This window comes from Furipterus horrens, unplaced genomic scaffold (assembly GCF_987537825.1).
Source record: "Furipterus horrens unplaced genomic scaffold, mFurHor1.1.pri manual_scaffold_2, whole genome shotgun sequence".
In the NCBI taxonomy this organism is placed as follows: Eukaryota; Metazoa; Chordata; class Mammalia; order Chiroptera; family Furipteridae; genus Furipterus; species Furipterus horrens.
The window spans coordinates 193762120-193783903 of NW_028327172.1; the positions used below are offsets into that span (position 1 = coordinate 193762120).

A 21784-nucleotide genomic window follows, 5' to 3' on the forward strand; every position below is an offset into this window, starting at 1 on the left:
GATAAAACAATTATGGGACATTTACTACTTGGCCATAAAAAAGAAGAAAATTTTACCTTTTGTGACAGTTTGGATGGACCTGGAGAACATTATGTTAAGTGAAATAAGCCAGTCAGAGAAAGACAAATACTATATGATTTCACTCATATGTGGAATCTAATGAACAAACCTAATTAACAAGGAAAATGGGGACAGACTCACAGGTGGAGGGCAGGATGAGAGTAAGTGAGGGGGGGGTTAGCAGGTAGAGGGATTGAACAAAAAGGAAAAAGGGCTCATGGACATGGGCAACAGTGTGGTGATTGTTTTGGGGGGAAGGGAGTATAAGGGGACTAAATGGTAATGGAAAAAAATACAATAAAGAGTAAAAAAAACAAAGGCAAGTTTAAAATCCTATAGCATAAATATTAAACAAAAATTTTAAAAATTGAGCTAATGTATGACCAACCTTGAAGAACCTGGTTGAGGAAATTTTTCATTATGTAGATGGCCGTGGTGTCCTCTGTTTTCACATGACTGTCCGTGAACCAGCCATTCTCAGTAATGAAGATCCGGGGGTTGCCGTACTCCAGCTTAATCCAGTTCAGCACTTTTCTCAAATTGAGTGACACATTTTGTCCCATTTTAGCAATGGTGTTCTGGGGCTTGAAATTGTTGGGCCCAAAGGAAAAGGCAAAGAAGTCAGCTGTGCCCCTCACCTCATTCTTCTCTGCTTCAGAGAAAAGGGGCAGAAGGGGGAGCAACTCCTTTCTCATCAGCTCCGGATAGTCCCCATCCCCGTGGATAGGGTTGGCAAACCAGCCAAGCACAGAGACCATGGACTCCTGGCACTCGAGTATATCCATCATGTTTTCTGGTCTGTTTGGTTCAATCCAATGGGATCCCAGTGTGATCGATAACCAACCCTTCTGAAGTGGGCGGAAATTTATGTTGTAGTTATGCCAAACTTTTGAATGAGCCTAAGGAGAAGAAAATATTACGTATTAACCTCTTTTGGTCCTTACAAGAATTCTGACTTGTCTGGTAGAAGGTCTTTTCATGGACAAGTAAATGAATGCAGCATAGGGTGATACAGGGAAAAGCGGCCCAGAAACCCTGATGTTCTCAAACTCGGATCTCTGTCCACTTCCCCTCCAGCCTCTCCTACATGATGGCTGAGAGGCAGGCAGAGAGCCCTAGTCTAAATTCCATCTTACTTCTCTTCTCCCTGACCCCCTTCCCTGGCCCTCTTGGGGCTGGGTGCAAGTGAGATATGATGTGGATTATAGGATTTCTTCCTTTAGATAAAAAGACACAGCAGTGATCTTTCATTGTTCTACAGAATCTCCTTTTGCCCTTAACTTAGAAGTCCAGGATAATGCAGGCTCTAAATTCTGTAAATGAATAATAATAGAGCCCACCTCTTAGGCTCATTGTGAGGATTGAATGAATTAATGTGTAGAAAGGGCCTCAGAACAGCACCTGGCACAGAGTAACCCCTGTAGAAGCCTTAGCTACTGTTGTTGTTATTATAAAAGTGTGGCAGGCACTGCATGAGGCAGAAAAGCAGAGGAAAGTGCGTGGGCCTTAAGGTCAGCACACTTGAACTTGAAGCGCAGGTATTGAATGTGTGGCCTTAGATAAGTCACTTACCTTTCTGAAATCTGTTAGTATCCTCAACTATAAAATGAAGTTAAAAATAATAATAATACCCTTTGTAAAGTTGTTTTTAGATGTAGAGCTAATGTGTATATTAAATATGTAACACAGAATAGCGCATCTAGGAGCTACTGCCTAAAGATAGATATTATTATTATAGCTCCTGGAGTTTACATTTCCAGTTGAATTCAAACAGAGCCTCATGATCAGTTTCCAGTCTACTTAATAGGTCTGAGTGCTTACCCAACGTCTGTCTTGTCTGCCCTGAGAGGCTGAAATAAATGGAACAGGAACTTGCCTTCAGGAGCCAATAATCTTATAGGAAAGTAAGACTGAAATGTGTGAAAGAGAAACATATAAAATGGCATAAAATAAAGCATTAAATGAAAAGATATCTAAAGCAAAACGTCATGCTTCTGTAAAGAGCCAGGAGCTCTATTGGAAGGAGGAACAAACATTAAGGACTCCAATTAAGGGCTCTAGGCCAGTTAAATGCCCAAGTCCAGTCCTCTGTCCTGGCCAGTCATAAAATCATCTTTTAATCTCAGTTCATCTCTCTTCCCCTTAGCATTTGACTTGCTTGCCTCTTCCTAGCTCTCCTGATTTCTCGTGTTTGGCTGTTTCTAAAACAAGTGTGTACACCCTTACCTTGAACCCACAAACTCTGCTTTCAGTGTTATTCCTTAGCTTTTCTTTCGCTCATGAGAGATTTTTTTTTGTATTGGGTTGAACTATCTGAAAGTGCCTTTTTGTAGGTCAAGAACAATCAAATATGCACAATAGTTCAAACTTAATACATCCAAATGCTTTTCATAAATCCTGTTAGGGTGTGAAGGGTAGGCCTTAGGTAAGGGGTGAAGATCCCAAAACTGGTGCCTTGTCGCTTTATGCAGGAAGAGTTCATTGAAATCATTCCCTGAATTTTCTGAAGTAAGATGTCTCGAGGTAGTAGCTCTGTCTACCTGATGTTACGTGGTTTTCCTTGGAAGATTCTGGAACCATTTAGCACCCAAATGTTCGCAAGAATCTTCAGGAAGGCTCTCCTATGAGAGCTGCCTTCAGGCTGTAGCCTCCTCCCCTGCCTCCAACCTGAGGTTCTAGAAGGAATCACAGGGGAGCTGGAGACAGATGCCACCTTAACTGGTCTCATCTGCTCCTTCTGGGCTTTTCTGTGCCAGGAATCACAAAGTATAGTCTTGAGAGCTGCATTTTTTTTTTCTTTCTGATTTGAAACAAAAGCAGTCATGCATTACTAGAATTCTTTGCTTTATTCTAATCAGTCACTTCATCCCTTGGGAGCCTCAGTTAGCACGTCTTTTCTGGGCTGTTGTGCACGTCTGATGTGTCAATTATAAAGCTCTGAACACAGGTAAGATCCTGAGCCAGAACCCAGTTGCCTTACAGATATGCCATCAGACACTGAAGGGAGAGTGAGATGCAATCAGTATAAAATAATAATCCAGTCCTAATAGAAATGAACCAGTCCCAATAGGAAAAAGAAAGGGGGAGGGTCTTTAAAATAGATGTTCTATTGCATATTTCAGTGATTATATGAGAGATGACCTAAGCGGGGATAAAATCTTGGTTGTATCAGCATTTTAATGAAATGCAGAACAGCTTAGAAGACAACAGATAACGTACCTTTGCAAGCAAGTTTTCTGGGTGCGTGTGTATATATATATATATATATATATATGAAATGTGTTGCCATGCCCCAAGGTGACCTTCATGTTCCACAGTGTCTCTTTAACCTTTGCTGCTGTTTGCATAGGCTATCAAGGTATCTAGGGTTATCTTTGCTCTGGGCTGAAGACGGCCTCTCCATTCTCGCAGAGAATGTGGGGGCGGTTCTTTGTACAGCGCTTATAGTTATAACTTGATCCTGTTTGCCAAGAAGCAGGGTAAAAAGTATTGCTCAGAGATAGGGAGTTTGACATAAATCTTGATGAAACAGAGATATCTACGTGCGTGCCCTGGTCTGATGCTCATAAAGGCGGTCTGGGGAGGAAATGAGAACAGGGTTGGCAGGGGAGGGCAACCTGGTCCCGGCAACCTTGCACAACAGTCATTCTGCGATTTTCCAAGGTTACCCTCTCTCTGTACAAGGCCATCTACCTTTGGAATGATTGATTTAAGGGAACTTCAACCTTTGTTCTTTAAATTCAGTAGCTTAAAGGGGAAGTCAGCTGCTTTTTCTTTTTTGAGTCAGCTCCCGGGGCCTCATGTCATTGAAAGGCAGCTGCTAGTCTAACCTAGCAGTTCTCTTTGATGGCCCTGGAAATCCAGACTCAGATAAGTTCTATGGATGATAGGGAGCAAATAAGACAGCTGGCACAACTTTAGAAACAAAGGTGAAGAACAGGTTAGTGGTCAGGAGGACATGGCAGGGCGACCGGTGGATGGCAGTGCCGTGGCGGATATGGGTTGTGAGCGAACCAGGCACACTATATTGGTCTGTCTTTAAGGAACCTCCAATCATTAGCCAAAAGTTAAATTTTCAAATCTGTGCATCATTTTAGTCACATTTTGGCTGAACTGTCTTCATGTGAACCACAAACTTGTTTATTGTTAGAGCTATTTTAACAAAGTATTAAGTTATAGAATTCTAATTTCCATTATAATATTACTGAATTAAATTAATGCCTGAGCTAGAATCTAAACCTGGCAACACAAAGGGGAAAAGGTCTAGAATAAAGTTCATAATTAATTAAATGAAGCACCTGTGAATTTCCCCAGATATTAGGAGGGAGCTTAGAAGAAATCAATATTAGTAAATTGGAGCTTTACTGAAGTTCGGGTTCTGTGCCCAGAGATAACATTTGCATGCCAATTTTGCAGAGGTGGAGATATTTTAAGCTTTCTGTTATTACTAAATTAACAATAGTAATTCTTTTAGTAATTTTTTTAATGCAAAAGGACCCTATCTCAGATTATAGTTGAAGCTAAAACAGCCTGGGTTGGTAACTTGAAGTCTTTCCTCGGGATTTAGGAGCGAAAAGTTAAAGACAGTCAATACAAAAGCCACTCTGGAAACCCCAAATAACATAATTCTTGCAATAACAAAAACAAGATCCCATTTTGGGGTCTGCAAGAAAGACAGATTGACCACGAACCTAAGGAAGCTGAAGCTTCAGGGGCCCTGACTTGCCAGGGTCCTTGTAAAATGTTCTGTCTGGGTTGGAAGTGAGGTTGTGATTGGAAGCATTGCCAGGTAAGAATTTCTGACAAATGCCCTAACGAGACCTCAGGGGAAAAAAAAAGAATCTGAATATCTAAGACTATAGTAATTTGTTGTAAGGTTTTTCTCATTCTAAATCAATATTCACTTTTGTACCATCTACTGTGTTTATAATATATATATATTTTGCAGAGGGCCTCCAGATTGTATCAAAGTCTCAGACCAATGCCACGTAGTTCCACACCTGGCCTATGAGCTTCTCGAGTGTGGGGACTGTATCTATTGTGTCCACAGTTGTGGCTACAGAGCCCAGGAAAGAGCCCGGCATATAAGACTTGTGCAATGAATGGTCACTGTGAGCCAGCTAGTAGTATGTTGGTCACCTGACACATATTTTGGATAATACAGCCTCTGGAAGGCAGATTTCATTTTTCTCATTTTAGAGAAGAAACTGAAGTTTCCACAGGTTCGACAGTGGTGAAGCTAGGATTACCCAGGCCTCCCTGATCACTTTACTGAACCATCCTTCTTTCTGTACATTCCAATTCTAAATTTTGAAGCTGTTGGGGGAAAGGCCACTGAACGTGAACCACAACATACTGTTTTAAAATTACATTTTCTCTCTGCTGAAGTTGGTTATCAAAAGAACTAAACAGTCCTAGAATGAAGGTACCATATCCCACTCCTGCTTGCTGAGAGGAAAATATCTATGTATGTCTGGAATTCAGGATCACCAAGAAAGGTCCTGGAATACCTGCCAGCAAATTTAGAGTGTTTAGAAAACTGTGTCCACGGGCCTAGCACAGCATGTAACATTTTTGTGTAACCCTCTGTCCCAGTATTGACACGGGTCCTGTCCTCACTGGTGTCAGAGGCTAAATGAATCCTGTATGCACCACTACTATACTTGACTCTCTTGACTGAGGGTGGTGATGTTTACACCATTGTCAGTGTTAGACTGAGAGGCAGGGATGCTGTGTTTGCATAGTGTTTAACACAGCATCATTATTAAATGATCATTCAAGGTGAGTGACTTTCATGATCAAAAAGAACAGTGATTCAATTACAAAACCACAGAAAATTAAAATATAAAGAGTAATAACAACTAACATGTGTTAGTGCCAAGTGTGCCTGGCATTGTTCTAAGTGCTCCCATGTACTATCTCATTTAATCCACATTCAGATTTCTCGAGGTAGTTACTATTTTCATAACGCTTTTAGAGGAAAGGAAAGCAAGGGGTGGAGAATAACTTGTCTAGTTCCATGAGCTAAGTCAAACCAAAGCTATATTGCTCCTAGTTCTGTGCTTGTGCCTGCTAATCAGAGGTAGAGGATGGACCTTAGAGGTCATTTGGTCCAATTAAATATTTTTCTATTATAAATGAGGCAGCTGACACCCAAGAAGTAAATAGCTTGCCCAAAGTCTCAGTTCGTGGCAAAGCTAGAATTAGAACTAAGTACTTCAGCCTTCTAGTTCACTGTTGTGTCATCATAAAAATTACATTATATGCCTTTGAAACACATGTTTATACCTTGGACCCAATGGTGATTGAAGAACCTGTGAAAATGCAAAGGGTGTATAACAGCCCCAGCCCCAGAGCAAGGGCCAGTGGCGCGAGAAATCCATGCATCAGTGCTTGCGTGCCAGGAGCACCTGAAGGAAAGCAGCAGTCTGGAGCGTCACCTCAGTACCCAGCCCAAAGGGGAGTTCATCAGCGTTACCTTCTATTCTGCTTAACTTTTCTCCCTTTCAGGAATTATACACGTCATCAAAAACCAGATTAGATCAATCATTTATCTTTTATTCCTTCAGTCCACCACTATTATTTTATCCTTTTCTTTACTCTTCATTCATTTACACTGATTATTTCCTTAAATTCATGTCTACAGATGCTTATTTGACAGATACAAGGCACTGTGGTAGACATTTGGGAAAAAAAGGAACAAAATAGCTATAAACTCTAATAGGAGGGAGAAGTACAGAAATAAGTAGAATAAAAACAGTGTACTTTTATGTTTCAATTAATCAAGAGTGATAACCAAATACGAATGTTGTAATATGATTCAAATTTTATTTAAAAAATGGTCTATATGTATGTGTTTCTATATACATAGAAAAATATTTGGACATTGTACAAGTTGACAGCATTTGTTACTTCTGGGGTATGGGGTTAGGGAGTAAGAATTAAAAAGGAGACTTCATTTTTAACTTTATGCCTTTATGTATTGTTTGAATGTTTTATGGTAAAATGCATTATTTTTTAAAATGCATTATTTTTGTGGTTTAAAAGTCAAGAGCATTGGCTGAAACAGATAGCTTCTATCAGTGAATTTAATTTTTCTCTGTTTTCACTCTTCAGTTTCTCCAAAGTTCCAAAAATCTTAAAGGAAAAAAAAGAAACTTAAAAAATGTTGTTATTCTGGATTCCATTATATATTAAAGAATGTCTATTCTGTAACAATATGTTGATATTTAAAGGTAAATAGAGGAGATATACAATGCATATGTGATTAACATGGAAGAACTGATAATAGTAAGCCCCAGCCCTTTATTTAAGACTCAGTCACATAATCCCTGGTCAAGATATGATGCTATGAAGAACCAACCAATAGATTCCTCCAGACACTGAAAGATTCTGGTTTTCAGTGACCTCAAGGCCCCACAAAATATTTTTAGGAAGCACTACTGGATTACTCCAAGAACCACTTTAATTACTTCTGTGATGTACTTATTACTGGTTAGTAAGTTAAATGCTTCTGGTCTATTCTTAGCAACAGAATCGTTACTGTTCAGTAGTTTTAATTATACCCTTTTCTTTTAACAAAGACTATTTTCTAGTGTTGAATTTTCTTAGTAAGCCTTTTTATATTCAATTAAATGTCTTACTTTATACTATAAACTAATGTAAAGTTTCTCTCATTTCATAGGTTCATCATATTTAGTACTCTTTCTATTACTTAGCAATATTTTCTGATCTCCAGTTGGGCCTAATTTTCCATGTATGAGAGTGTTCATATCAAATCAAGCTGTTTAAACATGATCACAATGTTATTCTCTGAGCATTTATAATTACATTTATTTAAACTCTTGTTAATCATTCACTGAAGTATAACTTTTTCTACTTAATGATTAGAAAAAGTAAATATTGCTCTCTTGAAGGTTTTAGATACCAACTGTCATCTACAAATATGGTTTTTACATTACTCTTACATCTAACAATGGTATTCTGGTTGCAGAAACTGTCTTTGGTAATTCTTATCTGCAAGCAGTTTTTATCTTTTATTCAAATTTGATTAGAAACATCTATAAGAATGTTAGTTTTAGCTTGATTGATCATTATTTTCTATATTTTGTTAGAGGTGTCTTTGGTCCTAATGGAGATGAGTTGGGATTATCATATACATACTATGCATTAGCTATTTAAATGAATAATTGCATTAACATTTATTTAAACTTTAGATGGTATCACCAAGGGCACACATATGTACTTTAACATCACTTTAATGGAAAACTAAAGTTTTGAGCAAATAAAAATTAAAATCATGGGACAAAAGAAAAGCCTCATGGTTAATGTATGAGTCAGGGATAAATTGTTCATAGATTCTGTGTACAAATAAAACATGTAGATAGACTGTTTTGGTCTTTAAACAGCCAAAGTGAAGTCAAATATCTGTTGAGGCAATATCAACACAAGTGGCTGCCATGGGTTTCAAACTGTAAACTGTTCTCTTTCCTTGAAGCTGGGTAGCTGATTCATGTCATCAAACCTTGCCAGCTTGGCTTGAGATGGATAAGATTTGAATTTTGGCTCGGACACCTGCTGTGGAGTTAAAAAGAACTTATACAGCTGTGTAACATCAGGAAAATTTCTCTGGGCTTCAGTTTCATCAACTGTAAAATGGTTATAAGAATACTTCCCTGGTAGGGTGGTGTGAGAATTAAATGAGATAATGTATGAAAAGTACCTAAGACAGTTTCTGACACTTCAGTAGCTGTGCAATAAAATATTCTTACTATAATAATTATTATTAAAAATAGTATTATAGAATGTCAAAAATTATCTGTAATATTTGTCTCCATCCTCCACTTTAAGAATCAAAACCAATCGCAGTCCTTTCATCTCCCTATTTCTGTGTTCTTTTTTGAGGTGTGGGGTGGAACAGGAAAGTGGTAGAAGGTAGCAAATAACAAAGTTTGTTTTTTTTTAAATAATTTACTTATTTGTTTGTTTATTTATTTATTTTTAGAGAGAGGGGAAAGAGAAAGAGAGGAAGAGAAACATCACTGTGTGGTTGCTTCTCACTCACGCCCCCAACCAGGGACCTGATGTGCAACCTGGTAATGTGCCCTGACTGGGAATCGAACCAGCGACTCTTGGCTCGCAGGCCAAGGCTCAATCCACTGAGCCACAGCAGCCAGGGCTCAAAATATTTTTTTTAACCTTCTTTTTTCTGTCCTTCATTGACAGAAAAGCTTGGGCTAGCTTTTTAAGTACAAGATTTAGCTAAAATTAATTTTGGTATGTTATTGTCTTGCAACCCAACTTTAACAAGGGCGTATTTAAAAATCCCTTTATTTTATGGGAAAGAAAGTCATTTCAGATGATATTTGCTTCTATCTAAGCAAGACAAGTGAAAAAAGAATTGTGCTAGTATTTACATTTCAAAATAATATACTTAGTCTTCAAAATATTGGTGGGGGGTTGGGCAGAAGAGGTTTAAAAATGACCTTGAACCTACTTAAATGTGCGTATGAAACATGCAGTTTTCTTGGTCAAGAAAGCAGTTGCAGCAGCAGGCTGGCAAAGCAGGCATAGCTATTAGTCATGTGAATGGTGGCTTTTTCACAGCTGTCTTCGCAGTTTTCATGCAAATTTTGGTTAAAAAGTTTGACAGAGCCTTTAAGAAGTGATTGTTTTATTTTAAAATATAAAATATTCTCTTTACCATCTATTTTATTTTTTACTTTTAATTGTGGAAATTGTCACAATACACAAAAATTGAAAGAATAATATAGTAAACCCTCATGGACACATCACTGAGCGATAACAGTTGTCAACATTCTGCAGCTTATTTCAAGATGTGCTTTTAATGTAAAATTTTTCATAGAGGCAGGCATACATAATTGAAGTGGATCTTCTGAAAAGACTATGTATTTATATCAGAGTGTGTGATGAAGTGCATGTGTCCAAAATCTGCTTCTGTTGAACTGCAATTTTAATTCCTTTCTGGGATAAGTAGATCTTCTTTAATTGGAAAAATAATCAATTGAATTATTTATTGACTATCTAACACATACCGAGCCTTGTCCGAGCGTCTTGGAGGGAATGATGCCAAGAAATGCTAAAACAAAGTTTTCCAAAGAGGTGGGGAAATAGGGAAGAAATAAATATCCCAGGCTCAGGAACAAATTGGTAAGGCCTTGACCTCTAGATTAGTGTTTCCCAACATTTCTTGTCCTAAAAGCCTCTTTCACAGTAGTAAACAATCTCTTAAGCCCCTGAGGAATTTTAAAAATTATTTCATCACTTGTGTGTAATGTACAAAAAAGTGTTGACATACTTATTTATATAGTTCATTTTATTATTAAAGATTATAAAGCTTATTTAAAATATTCAGAAACTAAATTATGAATAGTTCAAATACTCATAATATACAAACATGAATATTGGCATTTTCCTATGTAATAAACACTGTTACATTATTTAAATTATTTTAATTACATAAGAAAAAGCATTTTATGACACACTTTTAAATGACATCCTGTGTTTGGTTTTAGGACAAAATGAATACTAAAATGTAGGGTACAATGTATCCATTCTATGGTGTTTTCCAAGTCTGGTTCCTCTACCTCTTTTTTGTATGGGAGATGACATTAGGTTTAATAAACATAAAAATTTTTTATTTTAAATATTACATATTTATTAGAAAATACCTGTGTCTCATACATAGTAAGATATAAAGTTTCCTTTCAAAACAAACATTTTATACAAAAGTGTTTTATAAATAATAGTCCATGTGGTACTTGGCTATGTAAACTAACAAAGCCAGCAAAAAGGCCAATATGGAGTGACGCACAAAAAACTAAACTTGTGAAGCACAATGTTATGGCATCAGAAATGGGTAAAAATTGTTTTTATAACATTTTGCTTGAATTCTTAAATTTTGATTTTTAAAAAAGTACAAGCTTTCAAAGAGTAACTTTAGTGTTTTGCTTAGACATAGCTATGTATGTAAGAGAGATGGTTTGGACCAGCTCTTTCCAGTATTTCACAAGCAGCACAAAGCCAGTAGGGACAGCCTTTATTTCCAATATGTGAAAAGTCAAACTGGAAATAATCATCAATGTAATCTCTCATTTAATATTTCTTCAAGCATTGTTTCTTTTCCAAAAACATTCTGATAATACTATAAATTAATTTTGAGTTTGTGTGCAACTCATAGATCTGGTGAAAATCCCTAGGAAATTTTGTAAATTATCATTTTTTTATGCCCCTCATGCTGGTTATATTTCAATGTCCTTGCTCTTTATGTTTCATGCCTTTACCCACCAAGAGTGTAGTTTTCAAGGGAAGGAAAAGAGGGGAATTTTGTGCGCGCACACACACACACACACACTCCCCCGGGGTACTTTTGGCAATGTCTGGAGACATTTTCGGTTGTCACAGCCCTGGGGACAGGGGTACTACTGGAATCTAGTGGATGGAGTCTGCTAAATATCCTACAAAGCACAAGACAGCCCACTGTAACGAAGAATTCCCTGGCTCAAAATGCCAACAGTACCAAGGCTGAGAAGTCCTGATACTAGGTAAACAGGATATGTCTATGAAACATAATAATTTAGAACCATGACATGATCAAGACTATCGTGGAAACTGGCAGTATTTAGTGGAGTAATGAATGAATGAGCTACTATCTCATGAAAAAACTCATCTTCCCCAACCTCTATGCATGCTTACTCAGAGGCTCTCAAATATTCCGTTTTTTAGTGGGGAATAAATTTACAACTTTAAATTATTAAGCATATGTATTAATCTAAAAATAAAATGAAAACAAACACAATTACTGCCTTTACTAATGTGAAACCTTGGGGCTTTGCTGATCTGAGGGATGAGAGCTTAGGCCAAACAGTTTGAAATTTTAAAAACAACTTTGGAGAGAAATCTTTCTTCTACAAAGAAGAATGATGCCAACTGATGAGAAAAAATGTACATGAAAGACTGAGATAATGAGCTTCTGAGAGTGTCCTGGTTACTGGGTCCATTCATTCCTGAGATTTGGTTACTGAGCCAGGAAATTCCTCACTCTTGCTGAAGCCAACCTGAATTAGGCTTCTGTCACTTGCAACCAAAAGAGTCCATACTAATACACCACTGGATTAATACAGGCAATTCAGGAATTAGCTGTAATGAAATAAAATATGAATTTTGAACTTGAGATGGTTTACAGGTTTAAGACAAATCCTAAACCACTCATTCAACAAACATTTATACCTCGCATGTATCTAATATTCTGTGCACAGGGCTGGAAACAGAAAGACTAATAAAAAGTAGCCTCTTCTTTCAAAGAACTCTCAGTCTAGTTGGGGAGACAGAAAAGTACCATATGGTATGAGTGCTATGCAAATCTTATTATAGGAATCTGCAGGAGGGGTACTAACCCTAAAAGATCAAGAATAACTTAGAGGTAGTGGCTGCTTAAGTTGAGTCTTGAAGGACAGTCTATCAGCAAAGCAGGGAGTAAGAAAGGCATTCTAGCTGAATAGAGCATTAGTGAAGGCTGAGTGGAGGGGAATAGTAAGGTAAAATCAAGACACTGCTAGTAGTGCATTGTAGTGGAGCATGGGATGCAAGGAGTTGGCATCAGTGATGGGGGTGGGAGAGTGGCCAGGAAGGAGTCTGGAATGGACACTGGATTTGTGTCTTGAAGATGTTGATGAAAAATTGGGACTTGATCCCAAAAGCTTTGGGGAGTTATGGATTTATGCAGGGGAGTGATATGATGCATGAAGTATCATGTAAAATGGGGATTATAACAGACATCTGGAAATGTTGTTGCCATAATTACAAATAATCTTTAAAGCTATGACTACTGTGCTTAAAGATGGTCAAATCAATCAATGCATGCTTTTCCTGTTCCGAGTATTGTTAAGAGCTCAGACGAAGCATCCGTTAGTTGGTGTGATTATGACAAATTTTTACCTGAGGCTTAGACTCGCTTTAAGGTAATTACCAGATCGGAAATCAAGTGGAATCTAAATTCCAGGTCAGTCTTGGGACTGTTTAGAACAGTTCAGGTGTCCTCCCAATCAGAACATTTCAGACTGAAATGGAGTTTTCAAGATCATCCTGGAACTTAAAAGACCCCATAGACACTATGCAATCTTCTTCATAGCTGAGGATTGGGCAATAAAGTGGTCTATAACCATCTATGAATTTAGTTTTATATAAATGTTGTTGGACTAAAAACTAATCCTAAAGAATGCTTCTTCTGGGTCACAAGGTGGCATAATAAGAAGAAACACTTCATTGCAACATGAAATATCTAATTAATCTTCTCTATGTTAAAGGAAGGGCAGAAAGGGGACAAGTGTGAAAAACAAGTTCACCCCAGGCTACCAAACCATTGCCAGATTTCTCTGTGGTGCTCTAAGTCCCTTGGTTATGCAGTGTATTCCACTTTCTGACTGATCTCAAGGGACCCCTTACACTCCTTTTTTAGATTAGCAATATTGAAATTTTCAAGAGATGAAAGAAATTACTTGGAAAACACAATAATTTAAGAAATGTAATCTTGCATCCACTGACAGACCTTGAACAATCTGATGTTCTTTTGGTTTGTACTAGGATGTGGAAGAAAAAAACCCTGTGCTTTCTTGTCTTTTGGGGGACTACATCTACATGAAAAAAAGAAAAAAATGAAATCCATCAGTTTAAGACAGTAAAATTTATCTCCCTGTCAGAATGCTAATTTTGTGTTAAAGGCAGAGTTTATCTCAAATTGGAGGAGAATGAAAATATCTGAAAATACAGCATTTTGTATGCTGAGTTTGGAAGCAGTATCTATTGTTAGTTACAATTTTTTCCTGTGTATTTTTATCAGGTAGCCAGTTTTTAAGGCTTTAAATGAACCATTTAGACATACGTTTAATGAAAATTCTAATTGTTAACATTTTCCCAGGTAACTGAAAACTTTTCAATAATTTAGAGTTTTTAAAATAGTTAAATAACCATATATGTACATGCATTTGTATAGAAAACATTAAAAAGACTATAGCAGGAACTGTTGATGGCAGTTTCCTTGAGGTTGGGACTGTCAGGTCGAGAGGGAAAGCAGAACTGAACTTTTTCACTTTCTATCCTTTGGTACAATCTGATGTTTCTTAATTTACACCAGCATGTATTGTTTTAATAATTAAAAGAACTAGATAATAGAAATACTTTTCTAACTTATATATGCATAATCTCCATAGAATAGCTATAAGTTTTCTCCCCTTCTAGGTCTTTTTCCCCAAATCACAGTATACCCACACATTAATATGTTGTATATACAACTCTACTCAAAGATATGTAAATGACCTTGAAATCATAATCTAGTCTGTTCACTGCAAGGGCAGACTTTGACTGAATCATAGTGCAATGCACATGGATAATAATCCAGAAACTTCATGAAGAAAAGAAGGATTAGCAGATATTTTTATATGTGCAAATTTAGACATGGAATAATGTTATGTTCCTATATATTTTTTCTATTTCTATATATTTAACATTTGATTATTCAAAATCATATTACTTCTCCTACCACATGATGAGACCCACTGATAGAGTTTTTAAAATATTTCAAAATATAACAGTTTTCTAGAATAATTTATTTTTCCAAGTAAACTAGTTGACTCAGAAAGTTAAACCTGATTGTAAATGTTAGCATCATTGTGAGGCAAAATCTCTTGAAAATTTCCAAAAGATTATTCCTTTAAAAAATATTCTTAATAAAGACATTTAGTGTTTACTTATGCTGTCCTTTATAAACCCCATTTTCACAACAGCTATATTTTACTCTGTAACCTTGGGCAAGTTACTTAATCTCACTAAGCTTCAGTTTTCTCATCTTTAAAATTGGGCTAATAATAGGACCTACTTCATAAAGTTATCATGAGTATTAAGTGTGATAATGCATGTAAAATGCTTAAAGTAGTCTGCTACACATAGTAAATATTCAATATTAACTTATTTTGCTTATAGTTTCACTATTAGTTAATAATTTCAACACTTCCCAGCATAAACTCTAGCTTTTGAACTATACTGTTTTAAAACAATTAGCAGAGTATATTCTTCCCAGTTTTGATATTACTAGTTTAATTTTAACTCCTAGAACAATTAATTCCATCTTTTCTGCTACATAACATAAATAAAATCAACTGTGAATTACATTTGTTTCAATTCCTGCATTTAATATGGATCAGTTAGCTAACATTTATTTAGTTTACTAAAGCTAGGTACCACTAAGGATAGCAGTAGTAACAACAAATACATATTTAAAGTGGTCATGCCTTAACATGATTCTGAAATGATTGTGTGTTATCAGAAAAGGATTTCCAGCAATTAAATTTGTAAAGCACTGTTTTTCCACGGAATGAAAAGAAACTCATGTTCTCATGCTCTGATGTATAATTGTAGATTTAAAGATAGTTAAATACTTAAAAAAAATGCACTTCCAAGAAAAATAATTGGGTTAATATATTAATACTTTAAATGAAGAAAATGTACACTCCTTTACATATGAAATTTGAGGATAGAACTTGTTAGACCAAAATTAGTTGAGTTGATTGCAATAAAGAGAACTATTTAAACAGAAGACACATTTCTTAAGGTTTCTTTTTAACTCTGCTCCTTAAGAGTCTGAAGCTATAACATGAAACCAGCTGTACAGTACCTTGATCAGGTTGTGTCCCACAGCGTAGACGGCTGCTGAGTTTCCTTTCTCTCCAGGGGCGTGCATACCTGTCCCATACCCATGCCAAGCAACTAGATATGGATTGTGGATTGTAATCCAGTATTTGACACGATCCCCAAACGTCTGGAAACAGTATGTGGCATAGTCATTGAAGATATCTATCATACTTTCATTTTTCCACCCCCCGTATTTTTCTTGTAGTGCCAAAGGCAAGTCCCAATGGTATAAAGTAACTATAGGTTCAATGTTTCTAAGCACTAGAGCGTCCAGAAGAGTATTATAGTACCGGAGACCTTTTGCGTTGGCAACTGTTACTATTCCATCGGGGAAGAGCCTTGGCCAGGAAATTGAAAATTGATAAAAAGAAACGCCTAAAAAATCCAGAGCCAGTAAGTCTTTTTCCAGAAAAATGTAACTGTCACTGGAACTATTCATGCTGCTGACGTTTTTAAGGTGCGTATGAATGAAATGATCCCATATAGAGGGACCTTTTCCATCTGCCTTCCAATTCCCTTCCACCTGAAATGCGCCAGTCCCAACGCCCCAGAAAAAGTTTTCAGGAAAAGTGTCATTGAGAAACAGCTGACTTTCATTTACCGGGCTAAAATTAGGATTGTTAGACCATATAGCTTTCCCGTCTCCGGAGTATCCAGTAACAGCTCGTAGGAAAAGAAACGTTGACAGGATGAGAGATCTTTGCAATCCCCCGTTGGTCATCGTTTCCCTATAGCTCATGTTTCTTTCATCAGTGCTGAAGAAAATCCATTCATTCCCCGGAGAGCCTGCCGCACAGCCTGGCTTCATCTGCCACTAACTGCTTGCCTGTCTTATCAACGCTTCAGTAAAAGCTTGTGATTGTAAAGCTCTGTCAATGATTAGCTTGAAGTGTGAGACTTAGGATGGGTCATGGAAAGCAACGTAATTTGAGGGAGGTGGCTCTATTACAGCCACCAACACAGTTCATTCTCTTATTCTGGGGAAAATTAGATGAAAATGAATCAGGGACAATAGTTTGAATGCATAATAAAACACGTATAAACAATGAATAAAAATGCCATATTTTCTCTGTAGCCTCTCATATTGACCCAAATCTTTTCTGAATTTTTGAACATTATTGCTACAGTATATGCCTTTTTTATTTCTGTAATTTTTTAGTGGTCATGTTATTATTTCACATTTCAGGAAAAACAACCTTATGTGCAAGTAAATAGCATTCCTATAGGCCAATAATAAAGAATTAGAAAACATAAGATATTATGCTTCCGCAAAATACATCTAAGCACAAGCTTATTAAATGTTACCTAATTTAAGAAAATTATTAAAATGTATTGATAAATTTGAAAGAAAATCAAGAAATTAATAGCACTTTTTGGGTGGAAACACTGAGTACATTCCAATTTAATTTATAAATTTAATGTGCTTTTAACCAAAATCCTCTAATCCCAAATTTTAAACAAAATTATTGTGAAAGTTTACTTGAAGAATAGACAGGCAATAATGACAAAAAAAATCCGAAAAGAAAATAAAGCACAGACTACCTTCAGGTATGAAAGCATTAAAAAGCACAATTTAAACAGCATGAGTCTGGAATAAGAATAACTAGAAACATTGTACAGAATATATAGCCTCCAGAGAACCTTGAAAATGTTAATATTTTAAGTTCTTGAAATATCACATACTAATGAGAGGCAGAGTGGTTAATAGTCTGGTTTCTGGAGTTAGACTGCCTAAGTTTAGATATAGCTGTGTGACTGAAAAGAAGTTATTCAACTTTTCTGCACCTCAGTTTCTCTTATGTAAGAAAAGCCATAACACTAGGATGCACTGCATGGAGTATTATGAGGATTAAGGACATGTAAAGCGCTTAGAACAGCGATGGACACAGTAAGTGCTCAATAAATGTTACCCTTATTATTTTTAGGTGAAAGGGAAAGATTATTCAGGAGGTGATGGGAGACGTTTTGGCCCCTGCCTACATTTTTAGCTTCATTTCTCATCCGTGAACTACGTGCAGCAGCCTTCCCTTCAGCCATAGCACACACCTTTTAATAAGCAGTGCACATCTTAGTCACTCCCACCCCTGTGCCTTGGAAACGTGCTCTCTGCATAGGAGGGGTCTCCCTGCTTCACAAGCTCATGTCTACCTGTTTTCAAAACGTCAGTACTTCCTCTTGAAAGCTTTTCGGACTCCCTGGTTTCATTTTACTTACTTATTTAAAATTTTAAAAAGCGTTCAAAGTTTATTGATTCTCTCCAGAAAAATGCGCACAATCATGCGGATAAAGTCTCCATAGAATCTTGACTCCTGTTGTCCCCTCTCCAGCTCACTTTTCGCCAGCACCAACATTGACCTTAGGCCCTCCTGACTGTCCTTGTTCTGTTCTTGTACCCTTTTTCTGTTTTCTTGAGGTCTGTTTCTTCTCCTACAGGCCATGTCTTGCAAATCTGTGTGTAGGTTCATTTTCCATGTGTGTGCAACCCAAGAAATCGTAGTCATGCTAAAGTCAGTTGCCTTGCCTCCACCAAAATGGGCTCTGAATCCAAATACAGAGATGATATCGGTTGTGGTCTTGTACATTTTAGCTAGTCTTCCCCAAATTTCTGTCTTCGGTACAGTTGCTTTCTCAGGGTGAAGGACGTCAGTGATCATTTGTTTCTGCTGAAGTAGTCAGTTGCTCATAAACTTCCTGGTCCAGGCAGTTACTGTGTTGTTCATGATGGTGATCAATCCACAGGCAGCCAGGGAGGCAAAAAGCCAGTTGATTTGATTTAGATGGAGCTCTTTTGTGTTCCCATGGCAGCCCATGCTCTCTCTATTATGACAGTCTTCACATAATAAATCAATAAATCACACAGTAAATTTACCTGTATCCTCTGTTTGAGGGTTCTCTCTTTCTTTAAAAACATGGACCATGACTGTTTGATTGAATATTGAATAAAGGGGGCCTAGTAATCACTAAGTATACACTGAATGGAGGAATGTACCTATAGTATACTCTGTATACCTCTATCACTGCATTTATCACATAATTCTAGAATTCTTTGTCTTCTCCACTAGACTGTAATATTATCTCTTATCTAAATTTTTTCTCATTGCTTATCATAGTAAATGCTTAATCAATGTCTATGGAATGCATGGTACAATTAACTTACTATAAAATAAAAATTTTTTCCAGACTTATTGAAATATAATTGACATAAAGCATTGTATTAATTTAAGGTGTACAAAATAATGATTTGATATATGTATGTACTCTGAAATTAATACTAAAAGTAAAATTTTTAAATGTAATCATTCATACCCTCACAAATACATCTAATTCAAAAATAGATAGCCACAGAAATGTTAAGATGGTAAATTTATGTTATGTGTATTTTACCACAATTAAAAAAAATATAGCCACAGAAAACTAGAAGAAAATAAAAGTAAATATTAAATTATATAAACATATAGTTTATATGGCCATATATAAATAATTTAGCTACAATAAAAATATATGAAAAATAAAAATTGAGAGACATATAACAAACTTGGAAAATGTTTGAGCAAATCTAGATTGCAAATGGCCCACTTTTCATTGTGTATGTAATTCATGGCTACCAATAAGAAAAACACTAAATCTCTAACAGATAAATGGCCAAACAACATGAATCAAAAATGTACAAAAGAAGAAATGTAATTGTATAGCTAAAGAAAAAAAATTAAATCACCAGTAATTAAAAACATATAAAATAACTGTATAATTGTCCAAAAAAAGTTATGAAAATCAACATTGATGATACTTAGGATATTCTTTTTTAAATTTTATTTTATTTTTATTAAATTTATTGGGGTGACATTGGTTAATAAAAATCATACAGGTTTCAAGTGTACAGCTCCACAAAACATCATCTGCACACTGTATTGTGCACCCATCGCACCAAGCAAAGCCTTTTTCCACCCCCATTTCCCTGTCTTTGCCCACCTTCACTTACCCCCATCCCCCTTTTCCCTCTGGCTATCACCACACTGTTGTCTGTGTCCATGTGTTGTAATATGTTTTTCCTTAATTTCTTCACCTTCTTTCTTCCAGCCCCACAACATCCCTCCTCTCTCATAGTTACCAGTCTGTCCCATGTGTCCATGCCTCTATTTCTATTTTGTTTATCAGTTTATTTTGTTTATTAGATTCCACATATAAAGTGAGATTATATGGTATTTGTCTTTGACTGCCTTATTTCACTTGACTTAATAATCCCCGGGTCCATTCCTGCTGTCACAAAAGGTTTCTTTTTTTTCTGTAAAATATTCTTGATTGAAATATAAATTTATAAAACTCTTGATCTGTAGATTCAATGCAATTAAAACACAGCGAGTTATTTTGTGGATATTGACAAATTGATCCTAAGCTTTATATGGAAAGGCAAAAGACCCAGAATAGTCAACACAATCTTGAAGGACTGACAATCCAAGGACTGATGCTACCTGACTTTAAAACTTACTCTAACCCTACAGTAATCAAAACAGTGTGGTATTGGTGAAAGAATAGAAACAGAGAACAATGGAATATAATAAAAGGCCCAGAAATAGGGCCAGTTTATCTTTGACAAAGGAGCAAAGGCTATTCAATGGAGAAATGATAGACTTCTCAACAAATAGTGTTGGAACAATTGGACAGCCACATGCAAAAAATGAATTTAGGCCTTACACACCTCACAAAAATTAACTCAAAGTGGACCATAGACCTAAATGTAAAAGGGAAATCTATAAAACTTCTAGAGGATAACATAGAAAAAAATCTAGAAGACTTTGGGTTTGAAGATACTTTTTACATATAACAAAAGCACACAACCCATTTAAAGAGTGAAAAATTGGACTTTATTAAAATAAAATAAAAAAAACTGCTTTGCAAAAGACACTATAAAGAGAATGAAATGATAGGACAGACTAGGGAAAAAATCTTTGCAAAACAGATAAATATCAGATAAAGGACTGGTATCCAAACTGTACAAAAAAACTCTTAAAACTCAATGATAATATTAAAAAATAAAAATAAAAATAGGCAAAGGATCTGAACAAACACTTCAGCAAAGAAAACATACAGGTAGCAAGTAAGCATATGAAAAGATGTTCCACTTCATATGTCACTAGGGAATTACAAATTAAAGCAACAGTGAGATACCACTACATACCTATTAGAATGGTAAAAATCCAAAACACTGATGACAGCAAATGCTAGCAAGGATGTGTAGCAATGGGAATTCTTATTCATTATTGGTGGGAATGCAGAATGTTACAGATACTTTGGAAAACAGTTTTGAAGTCTTTTACAAACTACTTACGAGTTCTTACAAAACTAATTTAAGCTTCTTACAAAATAAAGTCCTATCACACTATCCAGCACACTCCTTGATATTTACCCAAATAAGTTGAAAATGTATGTTCACACAGAAAACTGCACAAGAATAATAAAGGCATTATTCATAATTTCCAAAACTTGGAAGCAACCAATATATTCTTTAGTAGGTGAATGGATAAATGGTGACGTATCCGTACAGTGGAGTATTATTCAGCAATGAAAATAAATAAACTATCAAGCTATGAAAAGACATGGAGGTGCCTTAAATGCATATTGCTAAGTGAAAGAAGGGTTATATACTATATGATTTTAACTATATAATAATCTGGAAACAGTAAAATGATTAGTGGTTACCAGGGACTAGGGGAGAGACAGAAGAATAGGTGGACCACAGGAGATTTCTAAGGCAGTGAAACTTTTTCTGTAGAATACTGTAATAATGGTGATACATTTATCAAAATCCATAGGATGTACAACAACAACAAAAAAAACCCTAAAGTAGACTATGAACTATAGTTAATAACAACGTATCAAATTGGAAAATTGATTATAACAAATGTACCACACTAATACAAGATGTTAAAAATAAGGGAAATGAGGGAGTGAATGAATGTATGGGAACTGTGTAACTACATATAATTACTCAAGAAAAAGTCTATTAATTAATAAAAGATTA

General features: G+C 36.0%; 1 protein-coding gene and 1 pseudogene across 1 annotated transcript in view; one reads left to right on the forward strand and one right to left on the reverse strand.

Moving 5' to 3' along the window:
* KLB (klotho beta) overlaps nt 1-16573 on the reverse strand; it is a 33151-nt gene extending 16578 nt beyond the window's left edge. The window contains exons 1-2 of the mRNA XM_090266978.1: nt 15749-16573; nt 449-959 (exon numbers count right to left, since the gene is read on the reverse strand). Of these exons, the coding sequence (XP_090123104.1) occupies nt 449-959; nt 15749-16573 (1336 nt within the window). The remainder of the gene's footprint in view (nt 1-448; nt 960-15748) is intronic.
* Nucleotides 13610-13714, forward strand: LOC150020223 (small nucleolar RNA SNORA31; annotated as a pseudogene).
* Nucleotides 16574-21784: the final 5211 nt, after the last annotated feature.